Here is an 18,115-nt window from a genome sequence, read left to right as displayed (position 1 = left end):
AGTGGGAGGAAAGAGAAAGGACCTGGAGGTGACAGGGGCTCCACAAGAAAACCAAAAGAACCAAATAACTGGGGCCCAGAGGGCCCTGCTGAGTCTGAAGCATCAACCAAAGACTATGCATGAACTGGACTGAGGTACCCTACAAAGTGGTACTTGATGGGCAGATTAGGCTTCATGTTGGTCCTCTAGTAAGGGAAGTGGGGACTGTATTGGACACAGACTTACTTGCCAGCTTTTTGATCACTGACTCCTACAGGGACTGCCTTGTCAGGCCATAAGGGAAGAGGACACACTCAGCCCAGATGCAACTTGATAAGCTGGGGTGGGAAAAGGGGGCTCCCCTTTTCTGAGGAATAGAGGAGGGAGAGAGGGGAGGGAAGAAGGGTGGAACTGGAAGGGAAGGAGGGTTGGAGCTACAGCCAGGATATAAAGTAAATAAATAACTTTATTCACTTAAAATCTTATTTCAAAAATGAAAACTATGGTTAATAAATAAGAGTACTTAAAAACAGATAGTTATTAAGGACATATTTCTGGAAAAATATATTGTCCACCAAAATAATACTGCAAATAGAAAGTTCAAGGTAACATAATAGAAGTATTAAAAGAAAGGAGTTAATTACTAAAGAAACGAAACATACTGGAGAGATACAATAGTTTTGTGCAATTTGGTTGAAATGTAACTAAAAGTCAGGGAAGTTTGTAAAAATCAGAAATTTGGCTCTAAGTTTTTCTTGCAAAAATCCTAAGTACTTCTACTTAAATGAGTCTAGGACAGATGTTCTCCACCTATGCGTTGTGAGCCCTTTGGCAAACTTCTATCTTCAAAAATGTTTACATTATGACTCATAATTAAATGATTCAAACAGCAAAATTAGAGTCATAAAGTAGCACCAAAAATAATTTTATGGTTGGTGGTTACCATAATATGAGGAACTGTATTAAAGGATCACAGTATTAGGAAAGATGAGCACTGGTCTAGGGGCTGGAGGGATGGCTCAGTGGTAAAAGCTCTTGCTGTTCTTGCAGAGGACTTCAATTTGGTTCCCAGCACCCATGCCAGGCAGCTCACATGCCCATAACGATAGCTCCAGGTGATCTGATACCCTCTTTTAGCATCTGTTGTCACATGTATATGCATGTATGAGCATATACACATACAGATATACATACAGAAATAAAAATATAAATGAGTTTTAAAAAATTTTAATTCTGAAATTTGCAAGCAATGCTTTATGTATTTTTTTGTAAAGAAAGATTATACAGTGATAGTTCAACCAAACCATATGTAGAGAAAAGGCTTTGGCCCCACACCAATCAAGCAAGTGACATTTATACATTTTAGGCTCGAGTGAACTATTCAAGGAGCGTTGTATCTGTGACTCTTCCCCTCTGTTAGCTGACTGTTTTGCTGGCTCACGGAAATATCCAGATGTCCTACTTGTGAGGCTTTCTGCTGTATGGCTAAGGATCATCCCGACTTGAAGCCTCTAAAGGTGAAGTCATTCTCACAACAAACCAGTACCTTCTAAGCAGTTCCTTCCTTTATACAGTAAAAGAACATGCAACTCACTGTCGACCAGTTTTAAACTAAGCTTCCTCATGTAAGAGGAAAGGACGCCAGACATGTGAACCTGCCACTAGGGAACAGAAACAAAAACATTATAGGAAAAGCAACTTGTGCCACCAAGAAGTAAATTTAAGGGAAGTTCTCAACAGTAGGAATTTTCACACTGCTCACTTATGAGATTCTAGTGGTTTTCACTTTGTAGCAGTCATCAGATTTTCAGAAGGGCCAGCCTGCCTGTGCTGTGCTCAGAATGTCAACATCATGCAGGTATTTGCACATGACTACTTTCTATACTTGTCTGTCAGTATCCCAGAGTCCTTACTTTGACCCCAACACTTGGCCATGATGCAGAGACTTATCCCTTACAGCAATGCTCCTGTGCTCTCTGCGGCATGCTGTCTGTGCAAGGAGTTAATTCCCCTCAAGACCATTAAGGCAACATGTACCAAAGAAACGGTTACAATAAAAAGAAGTATGAACATTCAACCACAAGAACAAAGAATTTCAAACCCATCACTGCAGACAGCAGAGTCTACAAGTCACATGCAGCTTGGGCATGGATTCTAAGATTCTAAGCAAGGATGAGGGCCACAGCTCTGCTCTCCAGCAAACTGTGAAGGAGATTGCTGATGCTCCTCTGCCTAATGGTAAGCAAACAAAGAATGCCATTTTTGAAAAGATTAGAACTCAGTGCAGGAATCCTTCCTCAGGGGAGCCGTGGGAGAAGGAGGAGCTGAGCACAGGGTTAGGCCATGTGTGTTTGGGTGGGTGGCTCTGTAGACTGCAGATACAACCGTGTGAGACTAACACTCATGGGCTGATGGTGCAGTGGCACTTCCATATGTGAGGCCCCTTTAGACCCCTTAGACTGCAGGATCATCCAGTATCCAGAAATCCAAGAATTTCATAATCTGTGGTCAAAAATGTTTATTACTGTTACTACATTCTTTCATTACTACACATTTTGGTATCTTATGTTTGTTTTAGCCCCCCTTATTATGTTCATAGAGCTATTCACTTGGTAGCCATGTATGAGCTAAGTATCCAAAGCCAAATCCTAAGCTATGACAAAAAAGGATGTGATTAACACTTACTACTTTATATTTCCTATAGAATACAGAAGAAAAAAATGTGAGGGTGGTGAGACAGCTTAGCTGTCTGTCAAGATAACAGTCGAGAGGGAATCCACACGGTGGAGGAGAAACACGACTCGGGCAGGTTGTCCTGACCTCCACATGAGCACTGTGCCTCACACATCAAATGTGAAGGAAGGAAGGAATAATCTTATATTAAAATTGATAACAGAGGAATGAATACTGTATTTCTAAGATAAAAATAGTATGATTTTCTCTCGTTAAGTGAAATCTAAGACCTCTAGGAATTCATAGAAAGTCTGCTTCTTACCTGGCAAGCTTTTGCTATTATATCTGATGGTGTATCTTGTGAAAAGGCTGGCCTTAGGGCAGCTCCCACCTAGAAAAATGAGCAAATCATTCATTTTAGAGACAAGTAGTAAACTTAAAGCCCTTTGTGTCACTGGAGATTAAAACACCAAATACATATCTATATTCCTTTCTTCTTTATCACCTCCTCCTTATCCCTTTCATTTATAGTAAGATTAACCATAACATTTTTTTTTTTGCTTCTCAGGAAGTTTTCAATATCAAATCTATATGGAAAGTATGCCCAAAGAACAATTTTGTTTCTTTTGCTTTTGTTTCTGTCTAGTAGTGAGTGGGATTTGCTGATGGCCACATGTTATCACAGACAAGCAGACTGTTGTTTTTTTCTGTTGTAGTTGATTCCTCCCCCACCCATACCCAGTTTCTAAAGTTATTTCTAATAGCATTTAGGTATCTCGTGGGTAATTCTCAAGTAACTGGGTCGATTTTTTAAAATATCTGAGGAATAATAAAAATTCAGAGGCAAGAAAATACCTCAAAGACTATCTCACCTTACAAAAAGACGCTTTAAAAGGCTGCTCAAAAATACTGGAGGGGACCAGGTGAAAGCATCTGCCAAGCAAGCTAGACAAGTTGAGTTTGATCCCTGGGAACCACAGGGAAAGGAGAAAACTGGCTCTTGAAGACTCTCTTCTGACCACCACTCAGTACACACACACACACACACACACACACACACACACACACTCTCTCTCATATACACACACGCACGCGCGCACACACACACACACACACACACACACACAGTCACTATCACCATACACAAATAAGTAATAATATGTCATTAATTAGCTTTTATATTATAATTATATCAATAAGTAACAATACAAATTTTAGCAGCACCTACTGGATTCTTAGATGAGATGTAATTTGTATGAAACTGAATAAAGACATTAGTCTTTGAAGATATGAATAAAGACATGTAGTCTATTGCTAAGTTAAGATTTCTACCAACAGTCACTAAATTGTTTACACAGTAGTCTGGAGAGTCAAAAGTTCCTTTCTACAAGTAAGGCACGACAGACTTAAAAGCAAAGAGTCGATACTGAATTTCCAGTGGTTAACAACTGTTCTGTGGTCACACAGAACAATGTTCTTATCCCTTTGGAAATATAGTTCAAACGGCTCAAGAGTAACAACACATGACTAAAATTATTGGAAATGATTTAGAAAAAAACTGTACGTACAGATGTATGTCTGTGGAAAGGGAAAGAGACTCAGTAGGACAGAGAGGAACAGAAAGAGTCAACTTTTAAACAAACAAATCAAAATTAGCAATAGACAAATATGGGGAAAATACAAAATGGTTTTAGAATATTTTCCTGAATATTTGAAATTATTTCTAAATAAAAGGATTTGAGGGGCTGGAAAGATATTTCAGTGGTAAAGAGCACTGGTTACTCTTCCAGAGGTCCTGAGTTCAAGTCCCAGCAACTACATGGTGGCTCAGAACCATCTATAATAGGATCTGATGCCCTCTTCTGTCATGCACACATACTGTAAGACAGAACATTCATATACATAAACAAACAAACAAACAAATGAATCTTTTTAAAAAAATATCTTAGTTTTGTTCCTTGGTTTGGTTTTTGTTATTGTTTTTGAGACAGGGTCATGTAGCCCAGGATGCCATAAGGGTGCCATGCTCTTGCCTCTACCTCCTAAGACTATAAGCCTTTACCAATACACTGGGTTTAAATAAAAGATTTTTTTAAAGACTCTCATTCTTTCTGGGAGTCAGCAATTGTGTACAGCCACATAGACTAAAGGTATAACTTCCCTCCTGTACTTAAATGGGCTTACATATTACTCACAGGTATAATTTGGAGTATATTTGATAAAGCTTTACTTATTTATTTATTTATTTGCTTGTTTTTGAAAACAGGGCCTCTCTCTATGTAGTGGTCCTAACTTTCCTGGAACTTACTGTGTTGACCAGACTGCCCTCAAACTCATAGAGGTCCTTCGGCCTCTGCCTCTGAAGTGCTGAGATTAAGGGTGTGCACCACTACCTGGCTTGAATGCAGCTTTTTGACAAGATACTGTGTGTCTGGAACCAAGTTTTGGCATTATTTCAGCATTTAAAAAAGACTTCCAGGGCTGGAGAGATGGCTCAGCCATTAAAGGCTAGGCTCACAACCATTAAAAAAAGACTTCCATTTTTTTTGCTGATGTAACTATTCCCTAACTTTCACATAGCCTTTGCCCAATTACTTGGACTAGTTTATTGTGTGTCTGAAATCTCAAGAAAAACAAGTTTATCTGTTTAGGATGTAGAGAACATAATCTCTTGACACTGCTCCTTCCAGTAATCTCTTTGGCAGCTAATATCAGGAGTCTTCACCTCACTCTGTTCAAGAGGAAGTTGCTTTCATTTCTAAGCCTGTTCATCCCACCTCAGCACACACACACACGCAATGGCAGCACATCTGCAACACTTCTGTGAATGTTCCCTTTATCTTTTTCCATGGCATGGCATGCCTAAACTTCTAAGCACAAGACTGGAAAGCAAGGCTGGAGTTTCTATTCTAGTTTTATCATTAATATGCTATCACAGATTAAAAATAGTTACAACAGTTTGACTCTCCTCCAGTTGTAGGCTGGCTGAAGTTAGGAAAGAGATCATAAAGGCTTGAGTTCCATATGAAAAGAGACTGCAATCCCTCCTTTAGTAAACCTTACAAACAACATTTAGTCTGTAAATAAGAAGCAAAACTTACATTAGCTTGATACTGCTCTAGAATCACATGACCTGGAAATTCTGGCTCAGGCACAGATGCAAATTTCTTGATAATGTCTTCAAGTGCCTGGAGCCCAGCCATTCGAAGTTGGTTGCTATGATCAGTTGCAGCCATGAATGCCATGCGAATCAGATCAGAGAGATGCAATACCAAAAGGTCATCTGCAAAGCAAACAAAACGCAGAGAGAAAGTTCACCCAACTAGTATAATGCATAAAAATATGAAAAAATGTGATAAAGCACTTTTGATCCACGATGTCTAAAAAATAAAATTTGCCATCAAGTGTCCCAGAGCAGCAGTAGGCCTTTAATACCATGCTATCATAGACAACTACAAGATATACATGACACTTGAAAATACATGATTAACATGGCTTTCCCAAATGGGCTTATGATTCTTTCAGAACAGAGGCTGGCAGGACTTTTCAGTAAAGGGTCACATACTGGCTATTTTTGGTTTTGCGGGCATTTATGTCTAAGGCAATTACTCAGCTCTGCTTCTACACTATGAAAGCAGTCAGATAGCACTGACAGAATACAATAGACAATGCTACAGAAATGAGTGTGATGAACCCCAGTAAACTATTTATGAAACACGGCTATGGGTTGCATTTCAATCACAGGCTGTAGCCTGCCATCCTCTAGTGTAGAAAAACACAGTGTGTAGTCAAGAAATTTAGTTATAAAATTGTTTTTGAAAGACTTTTTATGAGAACAGATTGGGAAAGGAGTCTTGTTCTTTTAGCACTAGGTTAAAGGTAACCCTGGATCTTGCTTAAAAGCAAGTCTCAAAGGAATTCAAATGACACAATATAATAATTTTACTACATCCCAGGACAAAGTTCAGCACAATTTAAAGGAACAGCAAAATCCAACACTAACTTCACAGCGTTTATAATGTCCAGCATCTAATGAGAAAGTACCAAGAACACAAAGATGTAGAGAAACACAGTTCCTAACAGAAAGGATGGAGGACAAGAAATTGGTTTAGATACAAAAGACATAACAGAATTGTCAGGTAACAATTTACAAGCAGCCTCTGTGCACTCTCTCTGCCGCATGGTAAAATGGGAGCATGAAGGTGATGGAGCAGGAGTGAGTATGGGCCTGTAAGGCATATAATATAACAAAGAAAGATTTGGGTGACATTAGGACAGAGGAAGTACAAAGATTAGTGAACTTAAAATACACAGAAACAGACACTATCTGAGGAAATGACCACACTCAAGTGCTCTACAGTCCAGAAGGCTGATGGTAGTGTTTTTGAAATATTGGCGATACAGTGATCAACCCCACCCCAAAAAGTTTTTTAAATTTGGTTTTGTTGTTACTATTGAAAAGGTAACAAGACATGATTCTTCAAGTTCCTATCTTTAAAAAACAAATTTAATATTTAAAGTTAAAAAGTGCATGTTGCGAGAGGGGTGGTACTGAAAGTAAAGAGAGAAGGAAGAAGGTTTGACTGGAAGTCTCCAAAGCTCCCTCATGCAGAGGAGGTTAAAACAAGCAGCCCGACTTCTGAGGTATAACAAGCCACTGCCAGAGTGTGGAAGAAGATATCCCAGGCAGAAGGATCTGGATTAAAATAGGTCTGTTTACACTATGTAAATATAAATGAACAAATAATTGCTCCTGCACTCTCTGTCTCCCAATTCACAAAATCTAGGAAGTTATCAAATTCCAAATTAAGCAATTGTCCCTGCAATGAGGGTTGCTTTCCACAAAGTCTCCACCCAAAAACTCTGTTTTTCCTAAATGTGAGATGAATATATAAATGGTAGAAGTGGAAAGGAGAATTAAGGGGTTGGGGGCGTTTATAGTAGCCCAAGAGCGGTCATTCGATAACTAAGGCACAGTACACAGGAAGACCAGGAGATGAGAATGCTATCCAAAGGGCCTACAGAGCACAGGTACCAGGTTTACTTTTTTCCCCAGAGTCAGAGTTGGCTCATGTTTCATCCCGGAGTCTACGCTGGGTCCTGAGACCATCCAGCCATAGCTGTGAAGTACCGACTAAGCAAAGAGTATATGCAGAGCACAGGGGTAATCACCCCGCACAGTGTCATACTGTGAGCAGTTTCTACATATGAAGAGCATTCTCCTCCTAGATGAAATAGGTGGTGTATACCCATGAAGGCCCACGGAGGCTACAAGAGGGCATCATATTCCCTGGCACTAGCATTACAAGCAATAGTGAGTCACTTGATGGTGTTGAGAATTGAATCTGGGTCCTCTGCAAGAGCAGTAAGAGCTTTTAACCACCAACCCATTGCTCTAGCCAATGAACGATCTTTTTAAAAATGTTCCTCACATCCTGAATTACACTTCTGTCAGGACACACATACTTACTGGATTTATAAGTCTACCTCTCGATCATCTGGACTAATAGTTTTTTTCAAGGTGTGACTATGGTTTTGGTTCTTTATGTTCCCAATGTATAGTAAACAGGACTCAGTTAATATGGACTAAATAATTAGGTGGCTACAGACTCCACATTCACTGTGCTTCCCCTGTGCTCTATGTTCTGCTTCACATTTCATATATTGCACACTGCTATTCATCCTTCTGTGTCCTAAAACCTGTGTATGAACTCTGAAGCTTTCTGTACACAATAACATGAAAGGCATTTTAATATCTGAACATCTTTGCTGTCAACTCATACAATTAAAAAGTCATGAAGTTCCTGGACCCAAGTGATGCTCTTCAGATCCAGAGTAAAGGTTACAAGCCTATGTTAGTAAAGTTGAGTTTTCTGGTAGACCTACAGTTTCACAGTTTTATGTTTAAGCTTTAATCCAGTCTAGTTGATTTTTGGCTGGTGTGAGATCCACACCTGTATTTAATCTTTTGCATGTAAATCCTTTTGTCCTAAGAGTCATCACTGAAGTTACTCTCGTTTCCTCGGCTGGTATTAATGGAAATTTTTTATGCATGGATTAATCTCTGGCTCATATATGTTTCATTTTATGCCAGTACCATGTTGTTTTGTTCATAATAGTTTTACAATAAATTTTAATATCCAGTAAAAAAAAATCAACAGGGTAGAGGAGAGATAAGCAAATACAAGATAAGAAGTCTCTTACTAGATGAATTCTCTCAGCTTCTCTTGGTCTTTTTAACTGTAAATTTAAAGTATTTATTACTGGGCCTAATGCTCACTTATAATATCTGATCCAAAGGAGATATAGCACAAGATGCTTATAAAAGGTAAAACCAAACCAAAACAAAACAAAAAAATAACATTTTCAGAAATCAACATTTTTTTCTTTTCAAAAGTGCCCAATAGTGATTTTCATGTATTTCCATATGTGAAATATGGGAGTTTGAAGTGTGCCATGGATTCATGAATTCCAACTCTTTCTTTGGCTAGCAATGGCAAAGTTCACTTGACTTTGGACCTGAAAGTTCTACCATCTTTTACAAGAAAGTGCTAAACGACCATGTCCTGAGAAAACATAAGCTGCAAGCACTGTTATTCTAATGTGGATGAATGAATAAATTTCATTCACAGACATCTAGTTAGACGTGCATTGACCTGTCTACACCCATCCTCAGCTTCTCTTTTAAATACAAACGAGTAGCACACAGGGACCAACACTAATGGTCAAGGCATGGCAATAAATAAAATGTACAGCCTAAAGCATATCACATAGAGGTGAAATATGTCCAACCTATCAAAACTACTTCATGGAAAAGAAGAACTGATTCTATACTCACTTTTAGGGTTTCGTAGTTTAGCAGAACGTGCCATGGCAAGATCGAAGTGAGCCTGATCTGCATTCTCGCACAGATTGATGATTCGGCACAGGCAATCTGCAGCAAACACCCGAGTGGCCCAGCGAGGAGCCACGAAAGGCTTTGATTTATCTTCCTCGCCTAGTGTGGTAAACATGGTATCGTCATCCATCTCATCTTTCTTTTCAGATTCTTCATCTTTTCCACTGCTTAAGAGGGTTGCGGCACTCATATCTACAACAAAAATGAAGAGCTGTGACTCGTCCCATCATGATGCTTCAGAAAGACTGTTAATTCTCATTCTCCGAACAAGAGATCTCACAAGATTCTTCTGCACCAAGAGACAGAGAAGACATACAGCAGTTAATCTTACATACATTTCACTTGAGTGTTTGAATAGAAATAGATGTTATGTTCTACAACAGAGTAATCTGGGATTTTTAAGATGTAAAAATTTAAGTTAAACTTTGAAAGAGTTTAAAATATATTTCAAAAGCATATTAAAGTATACTATGACTTAACCATCAACATTTTATAGAAATTTGTTAATGAAAGTTATCAGTACTTTTAAAAGTAGGCTCAAATTAAAAAAGAAGTATATCTATGGTTATATATCAGAAGCAAAATGATTTCATTATTTTAAGAGCATTGTTTAAATACGTACCACTAGACGCTGCCAAGACATCTTTACAAAGCATTAGCCAGTGGGAAAGCTTTTCAACTGCCAGTGAAGAAAGCATATGCCCCAATGTGTCATGAATATCAGAGCAGAGTTTCCGATCTGTCTCTCGATCTAGCATTCCAAAAAGAAGTCCCTCAAGCCCTGTGTCTGTTATGTTAACACCTTGGTGCCGGCAATGGATATCGCTGCGAGAACTAACTCCAGGTGAGAAAGGATTGACATCTGAAAGGTAATTTTCACAAGTGAATTTGTACGAGATGTTGTACTCACAACAGTAAGAAAAGCATCTATGAATGACTCTCAATTACGATCTCTGCTTACATACTGTAGTAGTAAAATTTAATCTGACAATAACAGAAAACACCTGGTTTCTCAAACTGATTATCCTGATCTCTTAAAATATGAAAGCTTTTAAACAAAGAATATTGGCCAATCCGAGAACTCACTGCCACTGCTGCTCTCTTTGTCCCCTGCATTCTTTGCCAGGCTCATGGCATATTCACATACTTCTGCTGCTTCTCTTTGTGCAAGCTGCCGGAGACAGGCCACAGCTGCTCGCCGGAGTAGCAGATGGGAGCTGCACAGGTGAACCTGTCAGTGGAACAATTTCAGGACAGTGTTTATACCTGTCATTCTTTACGCTCATTTACCTGGTGAACTCATCTGTGGGAAGCCTTACTTCTGCAGGCTCCTTATTGAAAGACCTTGGTTATTTAAAATACCATCAGGGGCTAGGGAGATGACTAAGCTGTTAAGAGCACTTGCTGCCCTTCCAGAAAACCTGGGTTCAACTCCCAACACCCATGTCAGACACCTTACAAACACCTATAACTCCATCTCTGGAGAGAACTGACACCTTTGGCCTCCTTGGGCACTTACCATGTACACATACCCACACTCAGACATACTAACACACATAATTAAAAATAATAAATTTTAATCTTTAAATAAATAAATATAATACAATCATATAACAGCATTTTGGCAAAATAACCACACCAGTAAAACATAGAAAATACATCACTACCAAAATACCTATGCTGAGATCTGCTCTCTAAAGCTCATATGATGCATTAAATGGAAATTCAGAAGGACCTCTCTCTACATCTTAAGTTTATGCATGGTTACACTGAATATTGTCATGAACAAATACAGAGGAATCAAATATAGTGAATGAAAAATAAGAGGACAGAGCAAATAGTAAGAACTAAAAGTGAAGGAGGACATTTATTAAAATAAAAAAACAAAATCAAGCAAACATGAACACAACCAAAAAGAACTAAAAATGGAAGCTTGATTATACACTTATTCCATCTGGAAAGTCTCTACAAAAATAAACAATAGCCAAAGTAAAATATCAGAATACAGTTCTCAGTCTTGGGTGCCAGTACACCCACCTCTGTTTGAATCCCACCTCTGTTGATAGTTACCTCTGTCGTAGTTACATTTGCCTATTTTTAAAATGGGAATGTAATATTCACAGGATTACAGTAAAAACAAGATGTAATCAAAGTCAAATGCTTATAGTACTACAGACACAGAGTAATTGCTTACTAAATGGTAAATGCCAACATATTATTATAAATCTGTATCCATGCACTGCTTTCTTAGAAAACAAGTAAGCATTTGAGAAAGAATCCCAGCCACAAATGATGGAGTAGGAAGGGGTATTACGTAGAACACAAAAAACCTTTACAATGCTGGTTTATCTTTTTACTATCAGAACAGCATCTATGGGGTTGGAGAGAAAGCCCAGAAGTTTTGGTTTCAGAGGCCCAAAGTTTGCTTCCCAAGCTCACATGTACCGGTAACTGCAGCTCTAACAGCTCAGACAACCTCTTCTGGCATCTGTAAGTACTGTTCCTACAAGCGTATACACATGAGCCAGCACACGTACACACATACAATGTCTAAAACTTAAAAAGAAGAACATTTCTTTTTCTTTTAAAGAACATCTTTTTACTTAAGATGTACTTCCTTACATTTGAATTTGCCATGTTTGGCTGAGATCCCTGGGAGGCCTGCTCTTTTCTGAAGGGAAACATGGAGGAGGAGTGGAAGGGAGGAGGGAAGTAGGAAGGAAGGACTGGGAGGAGAGGAGGGAGACTAAACTTCAGTTGGGATGTAATATATGAGAAAAAATAAAATGAAAAAATAGATGAGAGAGAGAGATTGCAACTCTAGGTTCAAGTGAGGGGGAGGGGCTATACTTGCATAAAATCAGTCTATAAAATCTACACCAAATATTAAGAAAAATAAAATGTAACTAAGAGGAGATCCTGATAAGTAAGTATCTACTTTTCTTTCTAAAATACAGATTTTTCCCAAATTTTCACATACCCTAAACTAAAAAGTCTAAGTACAACCATATCAAATAGGAAAAACACATCATTTGGTCACATAGTTTTGGATGTTTTATCTGTATAATGGCCACCCTATCTTACATAGTGGTCTTTAAGAATCACTTTAAGTAGAATACTATAAACCTCTAATTATGTGATAATTATAGAGAAATAAAATACACTCAACAAATATGGTGACTGGCCAACCAAAGTGAAGTTGAAATGAAACATCCTAATTGACAAAGTTTTACTTGTCTTTGTTTTTGAGACAGGGCCTTATGTGGACCACACTGAACTCTATCTCACAATGTAGCTGAATCTGGTCTTGAACTCCAAATCTCCCCACCAAATTACTGGGATTATAGGCATTTGCTACTCAGCTACAAATATTTTTTAAAACCCCATTTCATTGTCTGTGATGTGTCATTTCCCCTTTTCTCTTTACATCTGTGATTTTAGCGATGGAGTATATAATCAGTTCCAGTGTAAAGACACTGAACTGTAATGATACCAGGACTGTAAATCTTAAGACCACAAAATAGAGGGCTAGAGAGATGGCTCAGCATTTAAAATTGCTGAGTATTCTTACAGAGGTCATTGGCTAAGTTCCCAACACCCATGTCGAACAGGCACCAAATGTCTGTAACTCCAGTTCCAGCTTATCCGAAGCCCTCTTCTGGCTTCTGTAGACACCTGTAGCATGTGTTGCACACAAACTCATGCAAGTGCATTCATGCACACATGCGCACACACACACAAATTACAGAACAATTAAAAGTGGATTAATATAATTCTAGGTACTATTATGTCACTTGTCTACTGGGCTTTGTAGGTGATCTCTGACTTAACTGTTTGGCTTAATACTTTTTGAATTATAACAGTAGCAGGTGAAGCTCATGCAGCAGAACCCATGCTTAGACAGCTGACTTTTTCAGTCAAGCAATGTGCAGTAGGCCCTCTAATGCTCAGCAATACCACCAAGCTTCCTCTCATAGTCAGCCATGAGGTCATCCGCATGAGCAGCCAACATTGCACACAATTCACAGTTTTGTCTAGCTATGCTGTCCAGAAGGTTAAGTATCATACATGTATTTTTTAACTCTTGATGTTTTTCACTGATGAAGGATTTATTTGGACCTAATCCTTTCATAAGCCAAGGAGCATCTCTATTTACAAATAAAAAAGTCAATTATGAGGAAAAATAAAATTCAAGAAAATGATTGCTTTTTGGTCAATACTGATATGTCAGTATACACATAATCTCAGTTAAGTCTGCCTTTTCATATATCAGAGCTGAAGATGACATTCATATAGGTACTTAGCAGCAAACAGCATGGTTTGTTTTGCCAAGATATTTTTAATGCAATAAAGTCATCTTTAGCCAGGTCTCTAGAAGGAGAAAGAAGGAATTGAGAATTCATGTATTGATCTTACAATCCTGAATAATTTGATGATATGAGAATATATGATGAAACTCAAGAGACTGCATCAATTTTCTGTAGTTATATGTGGATAAGAAGTGACACAGCTGTCTAATTCCTCTAGGACTTAATTCTATTGTTAATAGAAATGTTCAATATTGGGATTAATTTGCAGAGTTGCTGCTTTAACACTTTTCTAAACTTCTACATTGCAAATAATTCCACCATCTCTGAGTATGATATGGCTTCAGCAAGGTATATCCAACTGTGGGTGGACTCTTTCAGCAATGACACATAAAAACCTGTTTGCTTGTCTGTTTGTTTTTTTTAAGCCAGGTCTCACTATATAGTTCTGGCTAGCTCATTACTCAATATATAGACCAGATGGGCTTCAAACTCGTAAAGAGCTGCCCAACTCTGCTTCCTGAGGGCTAAGATTATAGGTATGCAAGAGCATGCCTGGCAAAGGAGCATTTACTTAGTCATAAAGATAAATTCAAAGTTAAAATCATTCACTGACAATTTCTAAAATTATTCTAGATGATACAAATGCAATGGTTCTATCTGGACAAGTGGACCTGTGGTCACATGACAGACAAAGAAGTTGTTTCCAAGAACAGAAATGATAATACAGAATGGCACTGATGATTTTAAAGATACATTTTGAATAGTTCTGTTCTCAAACATATTAACAATATATTAACTACTTTATGATAAAATGTACCTCTTAATATATTTACTGAAAAAATCATATTCCTTTTGCTTTGTATACTGCATACGGCATCACATAATATGGCAATTTTTGGTGGCAAGGATAGTAGGATTGTTGTGAATTTACTGGAGTCTAAGTTCACTTTACTACTTTGAATGAATACATACAGAGGCTGTTTTTCCGCAAAGCATCTGGTAAATGTAGACTGCATGAGAGGCTTTGGGCAATGTCTCAACCAGGCAGCCACTTGAATGGCTCTTTTCTCATCTCTAGTCTGCTATGCCATCTCCTCCCCCAGCTGACAATAATCTCGCCCGACTTTTGGAGGAGGTTCAGGAAAGTATTCCGACATGCCTGGTAATAAAACCCCAGATGTTCCACCAAGGAACCCAGCATGGAAACAGTATCTTGTGTTAAGCACAGGAAACTCTGTGGCTTAGTGATAAGCTCCACTCAGTTAAGAGTCGGTTTTTACTTTACTAAATTCTTTTTACTGTGTTCAGTCAACCTCTATTGCATAATAAAATTTAAGGAGGAAAAAAATGGGCCTGAAGCAGTGCTAACTCAGTGTGGTTGCCTGGGTTAGCCAGGCACTTGTTACTCAAGCAGGAGGACCTAAGTTTATAGCCCCAGAATCACGTAGGAGTTGGACAAAGCAGTGCATGGATCTGTCGTCCCAGACCACCCACTGAGAAACTGCATGTGGAGACAGGAGCATCCCTGGAAGCCTGAAGGCCGCCTAGCCTGGTGTATGCAAAAATCAACAAGAGACCAGGTCTCAATCAAGATGGAAGGTGACAACCTAAGGCTGCCCTCTGACATTTACACGCACACGGTGGTACACATATGCTCACACTCAAACACACACACAAAGAATTTAAAAATCGTTTTCAAAGAAGCAAAATATGGAGAGAGAAACCAGAGAATGCAGAAAGGTAAGTGTGTGTCTTCAAGGCCTTGCTCAGTTGCCTGTCTGAGTATGTAACAGATCTCATCTATGCCCACATCGCTTACGGTAGGTTACAGCTTGTGGCAGAATGTTCAGTTTCCTAATATTGAGGCCAGCAATGCACACTAACAGTCTATTGTTTTCTTTCTATGCACATTTTGTAAACATGTCATATGCATTTGGTTCTGCCCTGTGACTAACTCGAACCCCTTGATGGTCTGGGACTCTCTGAGTTCTCCCTAAAATAAAATAGGTGTGTGCTCACTAAGTAAAATGAAATATGCCACACCAAATCTAGACTCTCCTATCGTGCCCCTTTTTTTTTTTTAAAGATTTATTTATTTTATGTATATGAGCGTTCTGTCTGCCTCTACATCTGCCAGAAGAGGGAATCAGTTCACATTACAGATGGTTGTGAGCCACCATGTGGTTGCCAGGAATTGAACCCATGACCCCTGCAAGAGCAAACAGTGCTCCAACCACCGAGCCATCCCTCCAGCCCTATTGTGCCCTTTTTAATATCCTACAGGGGTCTTCTTTTTCACTTCAACATTCTTCAATGGTCACATCCACCATGACTTTCTCCAACCTCCTCTGCTTTGCTCTTCTCCCTGTAGAGATAAGACTTCACCATCTCCTTCACCATCTATTATTTTAGCATTGTCTCATTAGCATTCTTCCTTCTCTTGTGCTGATGCATTTTAATATATTCTGAATGGGACAGGTTAAAAGTTACCTATAAAGGCACAGAAGTCTAGTTTCTTATGGTCTTCACCTAAGTCATTTACAGACGCTGAAGAAAAAAACAAAACGAAGCAAAACTGATCCCATCATAAATCACATACAGGAGTCACAGAGTGTCATTAATCCATACTGAACCCCTGTTCCATTATATTTCTCTAGCTAGTTCACTTTCTTACGTTCCATTCTTCTCAACTTCAAATCCCGCATTCACAGAAGTTAATCTTCCCTTTCATTAAGAATATAAACTCAGCAAACAACATCCTTAACTTCTAGGTATCAAATCTCTAAGCCCACATTTTTTTAAAGACTTATATACACAGTGTTCTGCCTTCATGTATGCCTGCAGGCCAGAAGAGGGCACCAGATCTCATTATAGATGGGTATGAGCCACCATGTGGTTGCTTGGAATTGAACTCTGGACCTCTGAAAGAGCAACCAGTGCTCTTAACCTCTGAGCCATCTCTCCAGTCCCTCTAAGCCCACTTTTAGCTACACCTATCTCCTTTTTATCAGGTTGCATTGAAGGAGCTATTCCATTACTTATGCCCTGGAAACTCTAGTCCACTAAAATTCACTTGGATTGTTTCCTGGACTCTTTCCTGGATGCTTACTGCTTCCTCTCTATGGGCTTCCTCATATCAGCATGGCACTGAGCTCACACACTACTACTACAGGAGGAAAAGTCTCTCCTACCCACTGCACCTCCTGGACACTGCCTTCATCTTTTTTTAAACTTAAAAAAATGTATTATTTTTATTTTACGTATAGGGGTGTTTTGCCTTCATGTGTTTCTGTGTACCACGTGCACATGGCCACTGAGGCAGGCAGAAGAGGGTGTTGGATCCCCTGGAACTGGAATTATAGATAGTTGTTAGCCATCATGTAGGTGCTGGAAACTGAATCTGGATCCTCTGGAAGTGCAGCTAGTGCTCTTAACTGCTGAGCCAATTCTCCAGCACCAACATCCTCATCCTCTTCTTGACAATCAAATGTTTAGAAGGAGTTTCTACTTATGCTCTATTTCATCATTCTCCCAATGAGTTCTTGCAAAGAACAATCGTGACAAAAGTCAAAGGACATATTATAGCCCTCCTCATCCCTTGTCAGTATGTGACAGAGCTAACTGTTCCTCTTCTTCACTCGGCTTGTGTGAATGCATACCTTCTACTTTTCCTTCAGTCTTTCTTATGTCATTGCCATCCTCCTCTTTCGCTTCCCTATTCCCTTTTAATTCTGATTCTTTTTTTCTTTTATAAATCTACAATGGTGGGTTTCTCACTCAGCACTCTCACTAGTGATCTCTTCTACACCCATAGGTCATCTAGTCTAAAATATTTACACTCCTGATCCCTTCTATAATTCATCCTCTTTTTGTTTGTTCTGTTTTTCAAGACAGAGTTTCTGAATGTATCCCTGGCTAGCCTCAAACTCACAGAGATCTACCCGCCTCAGCCTCCCAGGTGCTAGGATTAAAGGTGTGTGCCGCCACTACCTGGCTTAATCCATCCTCTTTTATCTGAGCTCCAGGCTCACGTAATCAATCACACATCAACAACTGAATAATGATATCCCCTCTTCCCAACCTTGTCCAACAATGCCAATCATAGGAAAATCTATCACCATGCTCAGGTTGGAACACATGAAATACATTTTCTTGCTTTTCTCTGAGAGCCAATTAATCAACTCATTCTGTCAATTCTTCCTCCCAAATAGCATTTGAATCCACCTTTTTTTTTCTTATTCTAATTGGAATCAAC

General features: G+C 38.9%; 1 protein-coding gene across 1 annotated transcript in view; it reads right to left on the bottom strand.

The window, feature by feature from the left end:
- Heatr5b (HEAT repeat containing 5B) overlaps positions 1-18,115 on the bottom strand; it is an 80,914-nt gene that overhangs the window by 25,164 nt on the left and 37,635 nt on the right. Inside the window, exons 22-26 of the mRNA XM_060364227.1 lie at positions 10,637-10,781; positions 10,173-10,412; positions 9,491-9,742; positions 5,754-5,935; positions 2,975-3,043 (exon numbers count right to left, since the gene is read on the bottom strand). Coding sequence (XP_060220210.1) covers positions 2,975-3,043; positions 5,754-5,935; positions 9,491-9,742; positions 10,173-10,412; positions 10,637-10,781 — 888 coding nt within the window. The remainder of the gene's footprint in view (positions 1-2,974; positions 3,044-5,753; positions 5,936-9,490; positions 9,743-10,172; positions 10,413-10,636; positions 10,782-18,115) is intronic.

The sequence above is a fragment of the Meriones unguiculatus genome, chromosome 1, assembly GCF_030254825.1.
Source record: "Meriones unguiculatus strain TT.TT164.6M chromosome 1, Bangor_MerUng_6.1, whole genome shotgun sequence".
In the NCBI taxonomy this organism is placed as follows: Eukaryota; Metazoa; Chordata; class Mammalia; order Rodentia; family Muridae; genus Meriones; species Meriones unguiculatus.
The sequence above is the reverse complement of the archived record's forward strand: the minus strand, read 5'-3'. Positions and strand labels throughout refer to the sequence as shown.